Source organism: Ambystoma mexicanum, chromosome 6q (assembly GCF_040938575.1).
Source record: "Ambystoma mexicanum isolate Mex_15411 chromosome 6q, UKY_AmexF1_1, whole genome shotgun sequence".
Taxonomy (NCBI): domain Eukaryota; kingdom Metazoa; phylum Chordata; class Amphibia; order Caudata; family Ambystomatidae; genus Ambystoma; species Ambystoma mexicanum.
The window spans coordinates 1378485106-1378505965 of NC_090937.1; the positions used below are offsets into that span (position 1 = coordinate 1378485106).

At 48.1% G+C, this 20860-nt stretch overlaps 1 protein-coding gene across 1 annotated transcript in view; it reads left to right on the top strand.

Moving 5' to 3' along the window:
* Positions 1-20860, top strand: part of SH3TC1 (SH3 domain and tetratricopeptide repeats 1) — a 493452-nt gene that overhangs the window by 69118 nt on the left and 403474 nt on the right. The window contains exon 2 of the mRNA XM_069632025.1: positions 14178-14498. Within this exon, the coding sequence (XP_069488126.1) occupies positions 14222-14498 (277 nt within the window). The 5' untranslated portion in view covers positions 14178-14221. The remainder of the gene's footprint in view (positions 1-14177; positions 14499-20860) is intronic.

Genomic DNA, 20860 nt, shown 5'->3' on the forward strand with positions numbered 1-20860 from the left:
CCTTTCTCAGCTGGATTCAAAAGCACATCATAGTTGTTCCAAGATGGAACGGTCGTGAACCAAGATTCTTGCAACATTATAACATCACGACCCACTAGCTGTGCATTGTTATTATTAAGCAAATGACCATGACCTCGTGAATTCCAGCTAACGAAAGACCAAGAGCAAATTGCAAGTTTGTCAAGCTAGTGTTGGCTACTTTTGAGATCACACGAGCAAGTGCATGTAGTTACCACTTGTGTTTTGTTTGAAGATTGAGTAAGAGGAAAAGCCTGTGGACATTTTGGTGACGAATCCGAAAACTCTGACATTATTTGAAGCGTGAAACCCAAATTAGCAAGCTGATGTTTAACCGCCCAAATAGAGTTTACCACAATTCTTGTGTGTACCGAGGGTCCCAGTCTGACGACGGGCAATATTCTAAGCATGTGAATCCATGAAAGATACCAATGCTGGAGAAATGGAGTTACAGGTAAGAAACTATTCCCATATTTGGAGCCATCATTTTGGTGAGATCTGCCTGCTCATGTCTGATTCCCACCTACTCCTCAATGTGTGGGATGGCGTAATATCAACCACGATCAACGCTGAGTACATTCCACTTATTAATCCCCTAGAACTCGTACATGTGTTGAGAATGCTTTCAAACGGGGTGAGATCCCTTTGTAACTTGTCCTTCCATATCGCCCTAGTCATCACCCCCTTGAGTCTCAGATATAGGAAGATCGAGAGTGGACCTATGCCAAGTGCCTCTTGCAGGTCCTGAATGGTGATAAAGGCGCTGTCTCTCCAGAGTTGACCAGCCCTTTCTAATCCCGATTCGTACCATGTCTCGAAGCTCCCTTGATCTCGGATCCCCGGTGACCAAAGATGTCCAAGGGGAGAGGGCCAGGTCGTAACTCCCGCCATTTTCTTGCCTGGTGTCCATATTGCCCATATCGTTCCAATAATGGGGTGATTTTTAACACTGTTTCGCAATTGGGGCCCCGGAACCCATAGCCATTCTCCAGGGATGAATAGTTGGAGATGATAATTGTCTAGGGCTATCCACTGTGGTTCTGACTTCTGCCTGACGTGTGGGACAAGGACACGTAGTTGGACTGCCTTGTAGTATGTTTCTATGTCCGGGAGGCCTACCCCCGCGTTGTCCTTTCGGAGCTGGAGCAAGGATCTGGGGACTCTCAGCTTTTGGCTTTGCCACAGGAAGGCTTAAAGAACTTTTCTTGTGCTTGTAAAGTATTCCTGGGTCATTTTAATAGGGAGCATTGGAACAGATAGAGTATTTTAGGGAGAATCACCATTTTTATTGCATTTAGACGGCCCAGCCAGGAGATGGTGAGTCTGGACCACCTTTGGATGTCCTTTTGAAGGATGAGTGATAGTGGGGGAAAATTAGCCTCTTAAAGAGAGTCAAGGTCTCGGGTTACATTAATGCCCAGATATCGAAGCGCGGTGAGGCTGACCTTTACTCCTAGGGTATCAAAGCGGTCCACCTCAGCATCTCTACTTTTGTCAATCGGAAGGAGAATTGACTTTCCGGTATTGATTTTGAGGCCGGCCAGTTCTCCATATTCTTCGATTATGCTGATCGCAGCCGGAACAGAGTTTAGGGCATCAGTTAGGTGCAATAGTATATCGTCAGCATAGAGGCCTAGTTTGTATTCGCATTCTCCCACTGTAATGCCTTTAACTCTACTGTCCTGCCTTAATTTCTGTGCCAACGGTTCAAGGGATAGCACGAAAAGTATTGCTGACAATGGGCAACCCTGCCTTGTTCCCCTTTCCAAAGGGAACCATCATGAGTAGCCCCCGTTTACTGTCACTGAAGTTGTAGGAGATGTGCACAGGGCTGTAATGGCATGGCGTAGCTTCGGACCCAACCCGTTCCAAAATAGTACCCTTTCTATGAAGTCCCATGCCACCCTGTCGAAGTGACAGAAGGGACGGGTCCCCTCCTTTCCCCTGTGCCTCGTGAATTAAGTGTAGTGTTTTTCTCATGGTGTCTGCACCCTGTCTCCCAATGACAAAGCAAACCTGATCAGAATGTATTAGTCGTGGTAGGTATGTTTCGAGTCGGGCTGCAATGACTCTTGCATAAATTTTAGCATCGATGTTGAGAAGAGAGATGGGGCGATAGGAACTACAGTGTGTGGGGTCCCTCCCTTCCTTTGGAATGACAGCGAGAAGGGCCTGGGAAAAGGACGGGGGCACCTGGCCTGTTTCAAAGATGTGATTGAATAAGGATACAAGGAAGAGGGCGATAAGTGGAGAGAACGCCTTATAGAATCTGGGTGTGAAACCATCGTCACCCGGGGCCTTTCCCGTCTTTAGGCATTTTATGGCTTCCATGACTTCTTCTTCTGTGACTAGTGTGTCTAAGGATTCGGCCTCTATGGACGTGAGAGTGGGGATCCGGACCTCTTTAAGATATGTGTCAATGCTACCTAGGGGAAGGGGGGGTCGCATGTATATAAATCCTCATAAAAATCGGCGAATGCTTCCTGTATCCCTTCCGGAGATGTTACTATCGTATCTGTGAGGGTGCCATCGGTCCTTTCGATAAGATCGACCCATCTCTCTGCTTTCTGTGCCCGAAGACGAGCCGCCAGGAGGGCATCTGCTTTATCGCCCTTTTCATAATATTTTTGTTTTAAATATTGTAGGGTTCGGGCTGTCTTACCCACGATAAGTAATTTGAGCTCTTCTCTGAGCCGTTTGGCTTCGGCCATGTGCTTGGGTCTGTCACATGGGAAAGACTGCGCTAGTTTCTGGGCTGAGTGGAGCTTTTCCCTAATGTTTGTTTCTATCAGAGCACGTTCTCTTTTTTTTTGGGCCCCTTCTCTAATGAGCACCCCCCTCCACGTGGCCTTAGCTACTTCCCATACGGATGCCTTCCCGACCTCTCCTGTATCGTTGGTAAGAAAAAATTGCTAAATCTCGCTTTCAAGGGTTTCCTTGAAAACCGAGTCAGCCCATAGGGAGTCATTGCATCTCCATTTAGAGTTCCGAGGGGCCAAGTCGTTCCAGCACACATCAACCGCAACCATGTCATGATCTGACCATGCGGTAGGATATATATTTGCCCCACAAAGTATCCAGAGAAGGCCATCGGAAAGGAAATATTAATCGATACGTTTAAGCGTGTCATGGGGGAGGGAGTGGAAAGTGAAGCCTCTGTCCGTTGGGTGTAGGTGGCGCCAGCTGTCAGTGAGACCATATAGGTCAAGGGTTAGTTTGATTTCAGCTTCATCCCGAGAGATGGGTGGGTTATGTGCCTCTGCCCTGGTTTGACTGGCCACTGAACTATCCATCCATGTGTTAAAGTCTCCACCAAGAGCTATGTGTCCCTGTGCCATGTTAAAAACCCTCTCAGTAATCCTATGGAGGAACTTATTCTGCCCTTGATTAGGTGCATAAAGTGTAGCCAGGGTGACAATTGTGCCACGAATGTTTCCCACACCACGAGAGCCCTTCCCTCGTTGTCTGTCCACGACTCGAGAGTTACCATCCTGAGACCTTTGCGAATTAGAATCCCCACTCCCCCCTTTTTTGTGATATTAGAGCTCCAGAAGGAAAGGCCCACCTCATGAGATGGAATAGGTTTCTCCTCCCCTCTTTGATATCGTGTTTCTTGGAGAAATAGAATGTCTATGTTGGACCGCCTGAATTCCCTGGCCACCATGGCGCGTTTTGTGGGGGAATTCAAACCCTTTACATTAAGTGTGCCTATGCGTAGTGTGCTGTTAGAGAATGTAGGAGACATCTCGAGCTTTGTGTGAGTATATGAATGACCAAATCGTCTGCTTCATAGCCCTTGCCATGTTTGATAGCACGGAGTGTGATTCGTCTTATTTGAGTTGGGACTCAATAAGTCCTGAAGGGGTCAAGGATTGACCCACCCAGTTCGCTTCCTGTCCCTTCATAGTCCCGTTTCGTGTTCTTCCGCCCCCCAGATCTGCCTTCTGGTGTACTATGTGTCGTTCCGCCATCCAACCCACACATCCCTGCCCACCCCCCATACATTCGGCGTCCGGTCCGTCCAGGTTAACATCACCCAGTCGGCCTGGGACCACCAATGAAAACCGCGAAACAAGCGGTCCTATCCTAATATTAACAAGTTTAACAATGAGCCCCCAACCATGTACTCATAACTCAACAAAACAAGCTTGTAAATATGAATCCTGACCCCCATTTTAGGCATCTATCCAGTGTCTGTTTTACCTCATAGGTCTATCAGGCAATCCAAGCATTCAGGTCCAAATTCGCCGCTTGTGCGACTGGAGTAAAGCAATTAGACAAATATTCTGACCTTAGAGTCGGGTGCATCGTTGCCGTATGCCGAGGTTTAGTTCCCCCACAAATGAGTCTGAGGTACACCAACCACTGTCAAGTGGCGCTCAAGCTCCCAGCTTCAGCCACACCATCCACCCCCTCATTTCCATACGTCGTGCAGCCTGATGTGACACTCTGGGATCTGGATTAGTGCTCCATGTCCTCGGAATTGTTCATCCTCCGGAATTTCCTGGAACCCTGAATCCTCCTCCGCCGCGGGCCATTGGTGCGCCACTCGCCCTCCTCACTTTTCGATTCACCCAGGGAGGGGCCCTCCCCCTGGGGACCTATCAGGTCCGCTATACAGTCAATGATGTCTTTTTCCGAGACAAGTCTCATTGATGAGCCCTCCCACTCAAAGGTGAGGGAGAACGGGTAGCCCCATCGGTATCTAATGTCCTTTAGCATCTTCGTGATTGGGGAACACTTCTTCCTCATTGCCAACGCGAGTGATGATAAGTCTTGGTAGAGTGAAATATTGGAGTCATCCAATGAAAGTTGTGGGATGTTTCTGGCCTTCTCTAGTATTCATGCTCTGTCAGCATAATTGTGAAAACGAGCTAGCACCGATCTTGGGCCTCCTGGTCTGCCTCCAGCTCTATGAATACGGTCAATTTTGGGTTCGTCCACCGATTTGTCCTTGAAGAGGAGCTTCAGAATAGCGTGCAGGGTTTGCTTTAGATCAAATTCGGTTTCGCCCTCTCTCTCAGGAACGTCCTGAGGCCAGGAGTTCAACATGTGCTCCATTTTTGTCTACTGTAGGGGGTGGGCCCACACCCGGCTGGCTCTGATGGAGGCCACCCTGCAGTTTGTATTAGTTTCAGGAAGTGCTGAAAAGATAGTCTGCAAATAAGCCTTAGCACATTACTTTTAAAACCAGTATTCGTGTATGTGCGGTTGAAACATTTTCCTGAGTCAGTGATGACCTGCTCGCCTACGATTTGCAATAAAGATTAAGACCCGATCTGGCCAGTGTCACTGGGGTGTCTATAGTCTTGTATGAACCAACATCCTGAGAGTTTACTTGGGAAGTTGTCTGTGAAAGTTGAAGTTGGCAACTCCTTATGACTCCACTGTGGTCAACATATTTAGAAGGATTAGATACTTGAATTGAGGGTTGTGCCCCTAGCCCTTGCCTCAGTTCCCCATAAATATGGTGTGCGTGTTCCAGGCTCTGGGATATGTGTCCTGTTTCTTTGATGTCGACAACTTTGGCTGAAATTAGATATTATTAAAATTTGTTGCTAATTTGGACTTTTTATAAACTCATTTTTATTGTCAATTTATGTTCAACAATACGCTGACAACACTTTTGCATTGTTCGGCTAAGATTTGAAACCTTGTAACCAGTTCAACTTCAATTAACAATCATAATTGGAACCATTTCTCCCAGTGTGTCCACATCCTCCACCCACCCTGTGCCGCCTCCCCGCATCTCCCTCTTTCCCCGTCCTCTCCGTTCTCCCAGCTGCTTCAGACATGTCCACCCACATGTCCACAGTTCATGCAGCCCTTCAGACTTCTGCATATCAATCGACTCCTGCAATTGGAGCATCTGGCCCACTTTCCCCTGGACACCCCTTGAAATGATCCCCTCTCCGGGTCGCTAGTCATAAATCCTGTAATCCCAGCAACCATTGCCTATTTGGGACTTGACATGCTCCTATAGGGGCCCCCATGCTGCAGCATATTTTGCTGTGTCACTCCTTACTGCGTAGGAGATCTTTTCGGTCACCTCTACCCCCATATCTTGTTGTACCAATCTATCTTGGCAGGGATGGTCATAGTCCATCATTGGGCAATGGCTAGCCTGGCGGCTAGCAAGGCTTTACCCAGGAAATCACACAACCTCAGAGGGAGACTTGCGCCTCCACTGTGTGTCCCCTAAAGACCCAGCAGCGGATCACTCGCTGTTGGTCTGTGGAAAATGTCACACATTTCCTGAAAAACCATCTTGCAGTAGGTGTTACCGATTCGGGCAGTGCCACCATGCATGCAGAAATGTACCTGCTCCACCAGCACAACCACATTTCTCCTTTATGTTGCTTGCTCACTTTAACCGTGGTCTGATACCATCTATAAAGCATCTGATATAGCTGCACCCTGTTCTGAGCGCAGATTGTGGTGCCAGACATCTTCCTCCCATTACGCCCTCATTCTTTTGGATGTAAGGCTCAGCCCAAATCCGTATGACAAGGCCTAATGTGCGCACCTTGTTGTGACTTGTCTTGTGTAATTAGAATATGATCAAGTTTCGAGATCAGACCCTTGGAGGATGTCGGTCAGTGCAACAGGGTCTTAAATGCGGTAAAGTCACGAGCGGCCAACCCGTGCACCTCACTGTTGATCAGCCAATATCTAAATATCTCCTTTTCATCTACCCAGTAAGAGTCATTGCATTCTGGGAACATCATTATACCGGCACCTCTGCCCCACAAACTCGCACCCCCATCCTCCCACCTCCAGAAGCTGTTACTGCCATTGGCCAGTGTAAATTCGGGGTTCCCTTGAATCAGGGATGCAGGCCCCAGGAAGGTAGTGAGCCATCTCCTTACTGCTACCTTATCCCATACTGCCATTTTCGCTGCTATGGCTGGCAGCTCTCTCACCGCCAGTGGCCTATTCTTTGGAGGGAGCCAAATAACTCTCCTCAGCGGCTGACCCACTATACCCCCCTCAAACCTTTCCCACGCCTTCTTAACTGAGGGGCATGTTCATTCATTACGTATCCGTAGCTGGGCAGCTTTATACTAGCAAAGTAGGTTGGGACACGGCATGCCCCCATTCCCCCACATACAGTAAATCACTGCTCGTGCCACTCTAGGTTTCCATCCCTGCCATATTAACCTTATTATGTCTCTTTGGAGGCCCTCAAGGACTTGTGCCGGAATATGGATAGGGAGGGTTTGAAAGACATCAAGGATCCTCTGCAGCACATTCATTTTGATGGAGCTAGCCCACCCCATCAGATCGCTCGGTGCTTCCAGGATCAGATGTCCTCCTTAACTTTAGCTATAACCCCAGGGATGTTAGCTTTATACAAGTCACCCAGTTTAGCTGGGATCTGGATCCCCATGTGCTTAAGGATGTGCCCTGCATCCTGCAACCCACAGTTGTCCCTTAATTCCATCCAGCATTCCCTCTGCACATTTATGTTTAGCAACTCTGATTTTAGGATGTTGATTTTGAATCCGGAGGCTTCCCTGAAATCCTCCAGTACCCGCTGTAGGGCCGGGAGAGCGGTCTCTCGTTTTGACAGCATGAGAAGAATGTCATACTGGACTGCCTAGTTTTCTGCCTGCTCTTCCATCTGAGCTCTTGTTAACTTAGTCAATCATCCACTATTGTCTTGTCCATTTCTGTCTTGTCTGCTTGCACTCCTCCTTGTGTCCTCCCCTAGTGTCTCCCCTCCACCTTTCCCCTCTACCCCTCTTCCTCTCTCCTCTTCCCCCACCTACGCTATGGTGCTTTCTGTCTCTCCTATCTTTTCAAACTGCTTCTCTATCAACTATCCTGCTCTCCTCACTAGGTCTGGTAGGAAGAAGCTCATAATACCCTGGTCTCCCACACAGGCCTCCCTATCGCTGACACCTATACCAGTGCTTCCTCCAGACAAACCCTCATCGACATCCTCTTTGTCGTTCCCTCGCCAGATCTATGGACTCTTCATATGGTCTCTGTGCTCTCTCCTTTCTCTTCTCCCATTAGTGGTGGCACTCGGTGGGAGGCCCTCCTAGCCCCCTTCCACTCCTCTAAGGTCATCATTTATGTTTACCTGAATGGCATACTCTTGGTCCAGGGCCCTCAGGTCAACCTTCCTCTCTTTGATACCCGCGCCTTATCAATTTCCTTTATTCTCCCTCTGTCCCTTCTCACCCTTCTTTGGCTTCCTTGCCTTCCCCCTCTGCCTCCTCCTTGGCTACCTTGCCTCCTCCTCCTTCCTGTTCTGCCCCCCCTCGATTTCCCTCTGCACCTCCGCAGGGTGTACCTCTGATATGTACCCCTCCCCCGGAAGTCTTTCAATGTTTGCAACCTTCTCCATATTGCCACTCTCAACTCTCGCTCAGCTGTCAAACACTCCTTTGACATCTGCCGCCTCCTGGAAGAACTTGATCTCGATTTCCTCAGTCTCACCGAGACATGGTTCACGGCCAGCTCGATCACAAACTTTGACACTCTCCTCCCTGATGGTTACAAGTTCCTCTCCATGCCCAGGTCCAACCGTTCCGGAGGGGGTGTAGCCGTGATCTTCCCCGAGTGGATTCCTGATCTTGTCATTCCTAAGCAGGCCTACTCCTCTTTCGAATGCCTCGTCTGCAGGCTCTCTCTCTCCAAGCCATTCCCTTACTGTGGCTACTATCTATCGACTACCTGGTCAGATCTCCTTCCTCTCTGAATGGGCAGACGTTTCCTCTTCCCTCCTGGTCTCGACCACTCAACTCCTTCTTGGATGCTTCCTGTCCTTCCTCTGGACTCTTTTGCGACCTCTGCGACTCTCTCTCACTCTCTATTCTCCCCTCTGGCCCGACTCACTCTGCAGGGCACACTCTGGATGTTCTGATCTCTTCAGACCTTCCCCTTTCTATCCCTCTCACCACTCCTCTCTCCTGCAGTGATCACTTTCTCCTTTCCTCGCAGCTTACCCTCTCTACCCCCATGCCAAGCCAACTCCAGCACTGCCACCCACATTCTCAGTTATCCGACCCATGAAGCGTGTATCAGTTGAGGTTTTCGTCGCCACTTTCTATACACCCCCAGACCCTCTGACACATATCTTTGCATGCTCCACTCTTCTGTCTCTGATACTCTCGATGTTCTTGCCCCTGTCATGAGGATCCACTTGAAGCCCAAAGCCAAGTGCAACTCCTGGTACGACTTCGACCTCGTCACCCTCAAACGCAAGTGCAGGGTGGCTGAGAGGAAATGGCATGCTTCCGGTACATCTTCTGACAAACTGGCCTGCGGCCTGCTCCAAAGGCAATACCGGCTCTCTGTCCGCACCAAGAAGAGAGCTCCCATCCAAGCCCGCGTCTCTGCGGCATCTAACAACTCGGCCGAACTCTTTAAAATCTGCAAGGAACTGGCCAATCCTGCTGCAGTCTCTCCCTCTCCTGTCCCTTCCCAGGCCCTCTGCACGGCTCTGGGTTCTCATTTCATCTCTAAAACTCAGGACATCCTCTCTTTCTCTCTCTTCCTCTCCCCCTCCTATCTCTACTCCCTGCTTTTCCTCTGGCCCTTCTTTGGCCACCTCTCCTCCCTCCTTCTCTACCTTTTCCCTGTTCTCCCCAGATGGGGTTTCTAGACAAGTTCGATCTATGAAAGTCTCAACAAAACAGGTTCATCCCTGTTCCTCCAAAACCATCAAGGACCACATTGACTCCCTGGCTTCTGCTTTGGCCGACTTCTGCAAACACTCCATCACCACTGGAACCTTCCCTTCCCTCCTGAAACACTCACTTGCAGACCCTCTTCTCAAGAAAACCACAGCCGACCCCTCATGCTCGGCTAACTACCACCCGATCTCCATCACTCCTTTCCTGGGCAAACTCCTGGAAAAGCTGGCCGTCTCCCAGCTTAATCTTCACACTGAATCTGTTGGTTGTCTTCATGACCATCAGTCTGGCTTCAGAGCAGCCAGAAGCACGGAATCTGCTCTCCTGCACAACCAGGAAGATTTGCTCTCTAACCTTGATTCTAATCTCCCTTCTGTCCTAATCTTACTTGATCTCTCTTCTGCCTTTGACACGGTCAACCATGCCATCCTGCTCAATCGTCTCCGTGATAACCTGGGTATCACTGATCAGGCCCTGGCCTGGCTGACCACGTTCCTCTCTGATCGACCCTCCCAGGTCCAACTTGGGTGCTTCCTTTCCTTTATCTCACTCTCTACCTCTGGTGTTCCCCAGGTGTCTAACCTCTCTCCCTGGCTGTTCAACCAATACCTAGAACCTCTCGCCCACCTCATTGCCACTCTCTGCTCCAACTTTCAGTGCTATGCAGATGACACTCAGCTCGTTTTCAGGCCTCCCTCTGCCACATCTTCTCCTTCTCTCATCTCTAACTGTCTGCCTGCTATCCAGGAGTGGTGTGCTGCCAACGATCGCTGCCTTAATGCCATTAAGATAGAGATTCTCCTCATGGGCACACCTGCACCCTCCTTTACTATCACTCTCTGGCCGGCCTTCCTTGGCCCTCTTCCTGCTCCCACCTGTGAGGCTAAGAACCTCGGGGTCATCTTCGACTCCACACTCTTGTTTTCTCCTCACATCTCTGATGTCTCTAAGAAGTCAGACTACCAACTGCAACTCCTCAGAGATCCTTTCATCTCCTTTCCCCAGAACCTCACTGTCTCTAGAGCTCTGGTTCTCTCTAGGCCTCTTTCTAAATCTGCCTGCTTGTACTCTCTGCTCTCTGCAACCCATCCAGAACAGTCCTTGGCCTCAAGCCCAGGGATCGTATCTCTCCAGCACTGAAATCTCTGCTTTGGCTCCCAGTGGCTGAAAGGATTAAGTTCAAGACCCTATGCATTGTCCACAAGGCCTTCTGCGGCCTGGGTCCTCAATACCTCCATCTCTCGCTCTTCGTAAATACCTTGCTACGCAAGCTCTTTGGTCCTCCACCTCCAACTCCCTCAGCGTCAGTCGCTTCTCCAAGCAACGAGTTCGTGGTAGATCTCTTTCTTCGGCTGGGACCTCCCTCTAGAACAGCTTCTCTGCCTCCTGAGGAGAACCATCTCTGGTTCCGGAAGCATCTCAATACCTTCCTCTTTGCTTCTGCCTTCTCTCTTCCTCTCCCCTGCTGATTTCCTGTCTGATACTGCACTGGTCACCTGGATACCCTCTGATTTCCGGGCCAGGTCGTTGCCCGCCCAGTTGCACACCCGCACTGCCTCCCGGCAACCTTTGTACTTGGGTCTGTATTGTTAACCCTACAGTCCCCCAACCTGCACTTTTGTACACCTGCTGTCTGCACCTACGCTTGCACATGCCAGCTGCTGACCGCACCTCTTGTTATTGTTTTGATCCCATGTATAGCACTGCCCCCTCACCTTTCCCCTGGCACTTTTGCCCTCCCTACTCCCCTGTACTTGCGCGATCTCAATGTCACATGGCCTAGTAAGGTCATTGTCTCTATCCTCCCTCTGTTCCCCTTCCTTCGCCTCATTGCGCCTTGAAACACTTGTTCATAGGCGCGTTGCAAATGCAATATTATCTCATATCCACAAAGACCGAAATCTTGCATCTGCTTCCTCCATATCTAACTCCCAAGATGGCTCCACCACCATTGCCAACAGCAGCGGGGAGAGTGGAAACCCCGGTCTGGTTCCTCTGTGAAGACACTGAAGTTCCCTGAGAGAAAGTCGTTAGCTTGCATTTTCGCAGTGGGGGCTGTGCATATCGTGTTATATGGTGCTGCCCATCTGACAGCCACATCCCATCCAGCCTATTAACTTCCGCAGAAATCCCCACTCCACCCTGTCAAAAGCTTTCTCAGCATCCAAGGATATCGGGATGGAGGAGATCTTCCGCTTTTGAGAAACATCTGAGATTCAGCACCTTGCACACATTGTCAGCCCCTTGACACCCTGCAACAAAGCCACATTGGTTACCCTGCACCAGTTTGTCAAAGACTTTTTAAATCCCTGTAGCCAGAATGGGAGCATATATTTTTGCATCAGCATTTAGGAGGGCATTGGGTCGATGTGAGGCGCAGCACTCCAGGTCTTTGCCCTGCTTAGAGAGAGATTATCACCTCGCTCATTGCGGCTGAAAGACGTTCCTGGGCTACACACACATTGAATGTGTCGAGCATGGGCTGCAACAGAGCCTGCATACGTTTTTGTATAGAAAATCGCAGTGAAGCCGTCAGACCCTGGTGACTTTCCTGGTTTCTGCTCTCCTGTCACCTGCATAACTTCCTCTTTTGTTACTGCTCCTTCCAGTGACAGTCTCTCATCTTCTGTGAAACCGGGTAGCCGTACCCTCTGGAGGAAAGCAACCTCCTCCCCTCTGTTGGCTTCACTAGAGTGCATTTGTTCATAAACAAGCCTGGATAGTTGCTGCTTCATCGCCGCCGGTAATGCTCGACTCCCCTTGCGTCCCTCAGCTCCCTGACTCTATTATTGGTCTGTCTAGCCTTCAACTGGTGCAGAGTTTATTGTCCATTTCATCAAATTTGTTGCCTGATCTGCTTAGCTACTCAGTTCGGTTAGTCTGCACGGTGGCTAGTTGCTTCCACGCTTCTTGTAATTTGCTTAGCACCTTCCTCGACCCTTAAGCTTTATGCTCAATTTCCAAGATTGCTTATTTGTTTCTTAAATAGTACTACAAGAACCTCCCGCTTTGTGCAGATATCTAAATTCCGATTTGAAAAGTGCAATGGTACAGCTGTTTATTCGTAGAGACTCCAAACTTAAAATATCCTACAGTTTTGAGCCCTTCGGGACATTCCGAGCTGAGCGTTCTTAGATGTTAAAGATTGCCAAGTGTTTGGGTATTGTCTTGAATTACATTACTTTAGACTAGTATTAATGGGTGATCTTCTCCCCAGTGTTTCTTCCCCTGGTTGTTTGTAGAACCCTTGCTGACAAATTGGCGGCCCTTCCTCATTCCCTCTTGTTAGCTCCACGCTCCCTTGTTTCTCTGGTTTCTTCATTGTTTTCTTCCACCCATGATTGTAAAGCATTCTATATTTCCTGAAACTAGGCTTGTGATGAATAAATACCCTAATAATAACAATACTAATAATATGGCAATAATCATGCGTTGGATGGGCTTCACTGGCCAACGACCTGATGCCCAAGTTAAAGGCACAAGCGAGGGCCTTAGCTGCTGTTACCGGGCCAGTGAAGCCCATGGAATGTGTGATTATTGCCATTACCACTACGAGGTGCTAATAGCAATTAAAAAAAGGGCAGCGTTGCATCATTTGCAGAGTTTGGGGGAGTCATGTTTGTCATAGAGATGGAAGGCGGCTTCCGCTGGGAGCCCCTCCTCAATTTCCATGGCAGAAAGAGGAAGTCGAGCGGTGCGGCCCTGGAGGAGGAGCCATGTTTAGGCAAGGAGAGGGGGCGGAGGTTGTTGAGTGGCTCGAGATGAGGCAGAAGTCCGGGGAGGAGGGGGAACAGGCAGAGCCGGGTGTAGGACGGATATGCTGAGCACTTGGGTGCTAATAATCATAAATCTAGGTAGTATTTCTTCCACGTTGACCTGATTCCCTTGCAGGCTTTGTAAGGTCCTACCTGATCACCCGCTTGTCTTTTATTTCCTACGGACAATGCGTTTATAGAAGTCAATGGGCCTCATTACGAGGAAGGCGGTAGGGGGTTAACGAGGCCAGTAGAGCTGCCGGCCCCGATAACCCACTAATGCCTCATTACGAGGTCTGCTCGCGGGACCCGCTAAGGATGCCTGGTTTTACCAGACATCCTTAGCGGGTCCCGCGAGTGGTCCAGCATGCTAACAACGGGCCCGTCATTAACGGGCCCGTTGTTAGCATGCTCCCCATTCCCATTCAGCCCTATGAGGGCTCAAATGGGAATGGGGATGGACCGGGTCGCAATGGCCTGGTATTTCCCAATTCGGGGAACCCGGACCCGGTACCCGGAATGGGGGTAGCCATGCCGCAAAAAGCGCCATGGCTACCTCCTTCCTCGTAATGAGGCCCAATGTATTTAAATTTGTTGATATAAAGATCCTTGAAGTATTTCTCATTGCATGGTGACACCAACCATATTTTGCAGTCTTTGTAATAGTTGGAAGGTACAATATATAGTTGCGTGCATGATTTGGCAGAGCTAGAGGTCATTACGTTCATATTATTTGCTATTTCAATCTCTTCTGCAGTTGAAGCTATGCACATTTTGTAGTGTTTTGGGGCTAAGCCCAGAATGGAGCTCCCTTCCGCTGGTACAATCGAGTTTCCGCTTATGGACATCAAGCGTGGTGAAGAGGAGAATGAATGGAAAAGTTCTGTACACCCCACAGCTGGATTGCAGCCGATACTCCCCCTTTGGGATGAAAGAAAAAAACATAAAGTCTCCTGGGAGGAGAAAACTGAGCAGATAGAAGAGAGTTACACAACAGATGTGCAGCCAGATTCTCCCTACTCATCAGTCTCAGCAGAGACTGCCACTCAAGAGGAGGAGTCCCCTTTTGAAAGTAAAGGTACATATTTTGTTTGAAATTGTATATTTCCAAGCATTCAATTTGCAATTTGAATTATTGTTTAAATTCTCTGATGCTGAACCTGTGAGGTTGCAAGAAAATTGTATGTATTGTTAGGAAGTTAACATTATGCAGTTATTCCTGAATACTGGGCTAAACATTCTCTGTTCGCTTATACATCATTTCATAATGTCTTTAATTTACCATTTCTAACACCTGATCTTTGGGTCTCTTTAGCAGTAATGGTAACACCTGCGCCATATCTGAATAGCACCTATTTTACCTCTGTGCACTGGTATGGTTTAGAATTGAATGTCTGCAAATTCTTCCTGCTTTTTTTTGAGGGTTAATTCCTCTACGCAAATGCATTAGGCAATGCAGTGCTATATGCTGTAACAGGAAACACAACTTGGGAATACTTCCAGGGTCAGCAAGACTGTAAATCATGCAGACCATTCCTGTTACCTCATCTTTACCCCACATTGTAATGGTAGTCAAGTTTGGTAGTACTTCTGGAATGAATACCCCAAACATAATTATGAGGCCCTTTCTCTGAGATGCTTCAGGAACTCTGGTAATCTTGCACATAGCTTTTGGACTAGCACAAAGCTGACCAGGTATGTTTAAGAAATCTGAGAATTATGTGACAAAACCCTTGAAGAGAGGCTAGAGTTTACTCGAATAATGTTTATCACTCTTATCTTTGAAACATTTGGGCTATTTGTGCACTAATAATGTTACAGTAAATCTGTATCCCACTAAAGCTAAAGATGTAACAGGCGATCTAAATAACATCGCCAGGTTTGGAGAAAAAGAGACACTTGCTTACTAAATATGGTCCTTTAACATATGTGATAATGGCTTTGCTTTATGCTTGCGCCTATCCATAGATTGAGTGATGGTTTTCAGGGGGACGATTACACATATTTTTCCCTAGTCACTACCACTCATGTTACCTACTGCAGCACACATAGGCTTCTTGGTAAATTGACAAATTGCATTGTTTATCCTCCCACCTCTCCCCATGCATAGACTCACCCATGGCATTGCTGCTGTTTTTGGAAACTAGTTTTTTCCCCCTCCTTTTAGGAAAGTTGAATCTGGATTTGCTTTGTGTTAGCTGTGGTATTGTTAACTGTGTCTCATTAGGTTTCTTCCACTCCCCAGGTTCCCTCCATGCTGGGAGATCCTGTGTGTTGAGTGTACCTCCCTGCCTCTTCTGTGTGTTCCCTACTGTGTATTCTCCCCCTCTGTGTATCCTTTGCTGTGCAGCGCTGTACTGTGCAGTGCTGGGCTGTGCGTCCCACTTCTCTCTTCACTCCCTTCTCCTCCTGCTTCCTCATGTGCTCCTCTCCAATTCCTCTATCTTCTCCAGCTGCTACTCCATCTCCTGTCTTATCCCTCTCACAAAGTTGGGGAGGAAGAAGTTCAAGATGGACATCCTGGTCTCCAACCCAGGCCTCCCTATTGCTGATACACATATCAGTTCTTCCTCCAGACAGACTCTTACTGACATACTTTTTGTCGTTCCCTCCCCAGACCTATGCACCCCTTATATGGTCTCTGTCTCTCTCATTTTTCCTCCTCAACCATTAATGGGGGCACTCGGTGGGAGGCCCTCCTGGCCCCTTTCCACTCCGCGAAGACCATCATTAATGTCTATTTGAATGGCACCGTCTTGGTCCAGGGCTCTCAGCCCTACCTCCACCTTTTCGATAGGTGATAGGCGTCTCCCACGTCTTATCAACTTCCTTCCTTCTCCTGCTACTCCTACCAGGACCTCTCGGGCTCCTCCGCTGCCTCATTCTTCCACCGCCTCTCTGGCACCTTCCTCATCCTCTCTGGCTACTCTGCCATCACCTTCTTCTTCCTGTGCCGACTCTCTGGCCCCTTTGCCACTTCCGCAGGGCGTACCTCAAGCCTGTACCCCTCCACGGAAGTCTTTCAGATGTGGCAACCTGCTCAGTGTCGCTACTCTCTTCCTTTTCTCTGCTGTCAAACACTCCTCTGACATCTGCCACCTCCTTGAAGAACTGGACCAGGATATCCTCGCTCTCACTGAGACATGGTTCACGGCCAGCTCTGTCAGGAGTTTTGACACTCTCCTCCCTGATGGCTACAAGATCCTCTCCAAACCCAGAGCCAACCATCCCAGAGGTGGAGAAGAGATGATCTTTCCGGAGTGAACCACTGCTTCTGTCATTCCTACGCAGGCCTACTCCTCCTTTGAATGCCTCGTCTGCAGGCTTTCTATCTATCCTGGCCTCTCTCTGACTGTGGCCACCATCTACAGGCCACCTGTCCAGGTCGCCCTCATCCTCTCAGAGCGGGCTGGCCTCACTTCTCTCCTTGCCTCTACCTCTCAACTTCTTTTCCTCTGAGACCTTAACACCCACCTGGATGTTTAGAATCCCTCCTCAGGGCTCTTCCACAATTTATGGCCCGTCACACTCTGCCAGGCACACCTCGGATGTTTGTTTATTTTATTTATTCATAGGTTTATATAGCGCTGAAGCCCACAGGCATCAGGGAGCACCAAAAAGATAAAAGGACAAACATATAAAACGGGACGCAAGATCAGCTTAACTAAGAGGGAGAGTAGACTATGGGCCTCATTACACGTTAGGTGGTTAACAGGGCCGGTAGAGCTGCCGGCCCGTTAACCCCTACCGCCTCATTACAAGGTCTGCTCGCGGGACCCGCTAAGGAGGCCTGGTAAAACCAGGCGTCCTTAGCGGGGTCCCGTGAGCTGACCAGGATGCTAACAACAGGCCGTCATTACCGGGCCCGTTGTTAGCATCATCCCCATTCCCGTTGAGCACTATGGGGGCTGAAATGGGAATGGGAATGGGGATGTACCGGGTTCGGGTTCCCGGAATGGGGAAATACCGGGCCCTCCAAGGTCGGAATGGCCAGGTATTTCCCCATTCAGGGAACCCGTACCCGGTACCCGGAATGGGGGTAGCCATGCCGCAAAAAGCGGCATGGTTACCTCCAGGGTCGTAATGAGGCCCAATATCATTTCACTTGAAAAAGTGTATTTTCAGCATTTTCCTAAAGATGTTGTAGTTCCTTTCGAGCCTTGGTTCAACTGGTTTTCTGTTTGAAATGTGGGCTGCTTTCACAGGAAAAGCCATGCCCAGGCCATTGAACCGTTTAAAGATCGGCACTTGATCTGACCCAGAGCCACAGATCTTAAGGATCTTGTTGGGACATAGTGGATGATCCTTTCTTTGAGATATGCTGGGGCATGCGTAAACAAATATCTGTGTACTAATGCCATGCTTTTGAAGTGTATCCTATCCTCGACTGCAAGCAAGTGGAGAGCTATTCTATCATTGGTGATGTGCTCTCTCCTTGTTTTCCTCTTTATTATTCTCACAGCATTGTTTAGAATAATCTGGCATTTGGTTCGACAACCCTTGCTTGCACATAACATTAGTCCATTTCCATAATCTAGCCGAGATTGAATTCTCGCTCTAGAAATGGTGGCACAGATCTCCTCACTTAAGTAGGGTCGGATAGATTTAAGGAGATAGAGGTAGTACTGGCAATTTTTGTGTAACCATGTGACTTGTGCTTCGGCACTCATCAAGGCTTCAAGGAATAAGCCAAGTATTTTCACTTTCTCACTCACAGTAATGGAGGAGTCTTAGATGGTGAAAGACTTAAATTCTGGGCAAAGCTTAGCTCGAGCTTGGAGTGAGCCAAAGATCATCATCTCTGTCTTACTCACATTCAGACACAACCAATTCCTCTCCATCCAGTCTTACAATGATGTTATAAATGGCTACTACCTTGGCACTGTCATTGATGTAAAAACTGATTAATTCCACCACCAGCTGGGTGTTATCTACATAGTTTGTGAAATAAGCTCATATGTTATCGAGCACCATGCAGCGACACCTCAGGTAGAGGTTGAACAAAAGCAGGGATAGACTAGCGCCTTGCGGAATGCCACAATTTATGGGCGTTTCGGAAAAGATTGTTTCCCCCCAATGGATCGTAAACTTCCTACCCGATATGAAAGAAACTACCCATCTGGTGGCTTGAGGGGAGCAGTTAGCCACATTTTCCAAAATCCACAGCAGCTGTTTGTGATCTAACAGGTCGAAGGCTGCGCTTATATCTAATAGCACAAGTAGACGCGTTTTGCCTTTGTCCGTAATGCTCAACATGCGGGTTTGTAAATCCAGCATAGCTGTCTCTGTGCTGTGTGGCGTCCTGAACCCAGATTGTTGTTTATGCAAGATGTCCTTTGCTTCAACAAAGGTATGGAACTGTCCAGTAGCCACCTTGTCCATGATTTTAAGGAAGACGTTACAATTAGCTATAGGGCACAGATTGCCTGGGTCCTTTGGGTCCTGACCTGGTTTTTTCACTAGGTGTATAATGGTAACTGTTTTCAGTTCCTCTGGTATTATTCCATCTCTGAATGAGGAGTTTACCATCCTCGTAAACAAGGGTGCGAAGACCTCTTTGTTTTCCAGAATTATGTTATGGGGCAGAACGTTTTCTGCACAGGAGGTTGGTTTCATGGATGCTAAAAACTTTAGCATCTCCTCTGTGTTGATGGGCTGAAATTCAAAGTTGTCCTGATTACTTAGTGGCTTTAACTGGGTGGGTAGGTTTCACTGGCCTTGTGATGTGGCCTGCGCTGCTTGTATTGTTTCTCTGGCTTTCTTTATTTTATTTGCTTAGTCCTCTTGAACCTTTTCACAATCTTCCTGTGAAGGCACGATTGGTGGGGTTAATGACTTAGGTTCCTCTATTGATTTCATTATTTCGAACAGCTTGCTGGTCGAATTTGATGCCAATAATATCTGGCCATTGAAAGAATTATTTTTTGCTTCTACAATGCAATTTTTATATTGCTTCTCTATACCCTTCCACTTGTCATTGATGGTCTGAGAGGGCGCTTTCTTGCATATATCCTCTTTTCTCTTTTCAGCTCCGCTAAGTCCGTATTAAACCACTTTTATGGTTTTTGTTAGGTCGGACCAGCTTGTTCCTGATGGGTACCACCCGGTCCACTAGTTCTTGAAAGTGTGAGTTGTATTTAACATCAATGTCCTTACATGTGTCGTCCACTGAGCTTTCCTCCAGGATAGTTTTAAGGCATTGCTCTAACTGTGCTGTGGTTATTTTCTTATAGTTCCTGTTCGGAATTTTTTTATGTTTGTTGCTCTTTTTCAATTGGCCGTTTTTTGTAAATAGTGAGAAGAATACTTGGAAGTGATCTGGCCATATGCAAGGGGTGGTCTTTTCCATTCGGGCCTCAAGGTTGTGGGTAATTACCCAGTCTAGTTGGTTCCCATTAGCAGTCGTAGGTTTTGAGTTAAGTACGGAGAACTCAATATTATTTAATGCCTTTTCCAATTCAATTGCCTCTTTATCCTCGGGGTTTCCTTTCCACCTATTTAAGTCTCCCAGTACTAGCGTCGCTTTTTTCGTGCCTTTAAGGTTGTTAAGCTGCTGGATGATTTCATGATTAAAGTTCCTCGTTAGTGAGAGCGGTCTATAAATCACAAGCACATTGATAGATTTATTATTGGTGGGTGTGTGTTTAAGGTGAGGTACTTCACATCCGTGGCAATTTATTGTAGATGGGAACATATGAATAGAGTCCCTGACTATGACCGCCACGCCACCCCCAATCCATGTTTCCATGTTTCCCTGTTTTTATGGAAGATAGTGTAACCCTCAGGTACTGCCTTTTCGATTGTCGGGCCACTATGTTCTTAGGGCCTGGTTTCTGTCAGGCATAGCATGTCTAAGTTATCCTCGATGATTAGGTCATGGATGCATAGAGCATGTTTTTTCATGGATCTAATTTGTTTCTTTGTTTGTTTATTTATTTATAGCGCGCGCCAGACCCGAAGGGCGCGTAGTATTCAGTAGGCATACTTTTAACTCTTTGTTGTTATTTGCCTTATTGGCAGAGCTTTCCCGTAATATCGGGTGGATATCTTTCCTCTTTCCTCTTCTTGTATTGTTTATTGGTGTCTTGGTGTATTTTAGGGATATTGACCGAGGCTTGGGTTTCAGAGTGTGGTAAAGCATATACGGGATCCTGCGCGTGTAATCTCTTTCCTTGCATGGCGTTCTGTACTGCCTGTTGCACCACCACCATGCGTTGCTGACATAGCATGTCATATAACACCTTCCTGTCGTTTATAAGATCCATTCTTACATCAGAAGGAGAAAAACCTCTGTCCAAAATGGGGTTAGCTACGCGGGTCGCATCCGACGCATCTGACGCGAGGACCGGAGAAGACCGGCTTGGCTCAGAAGCACCGGCACTGAAGCGCCTGACGTTTCTATTTGAGCTGAGCCGGGTGTCCTGGAAACTGTAGTTCCTG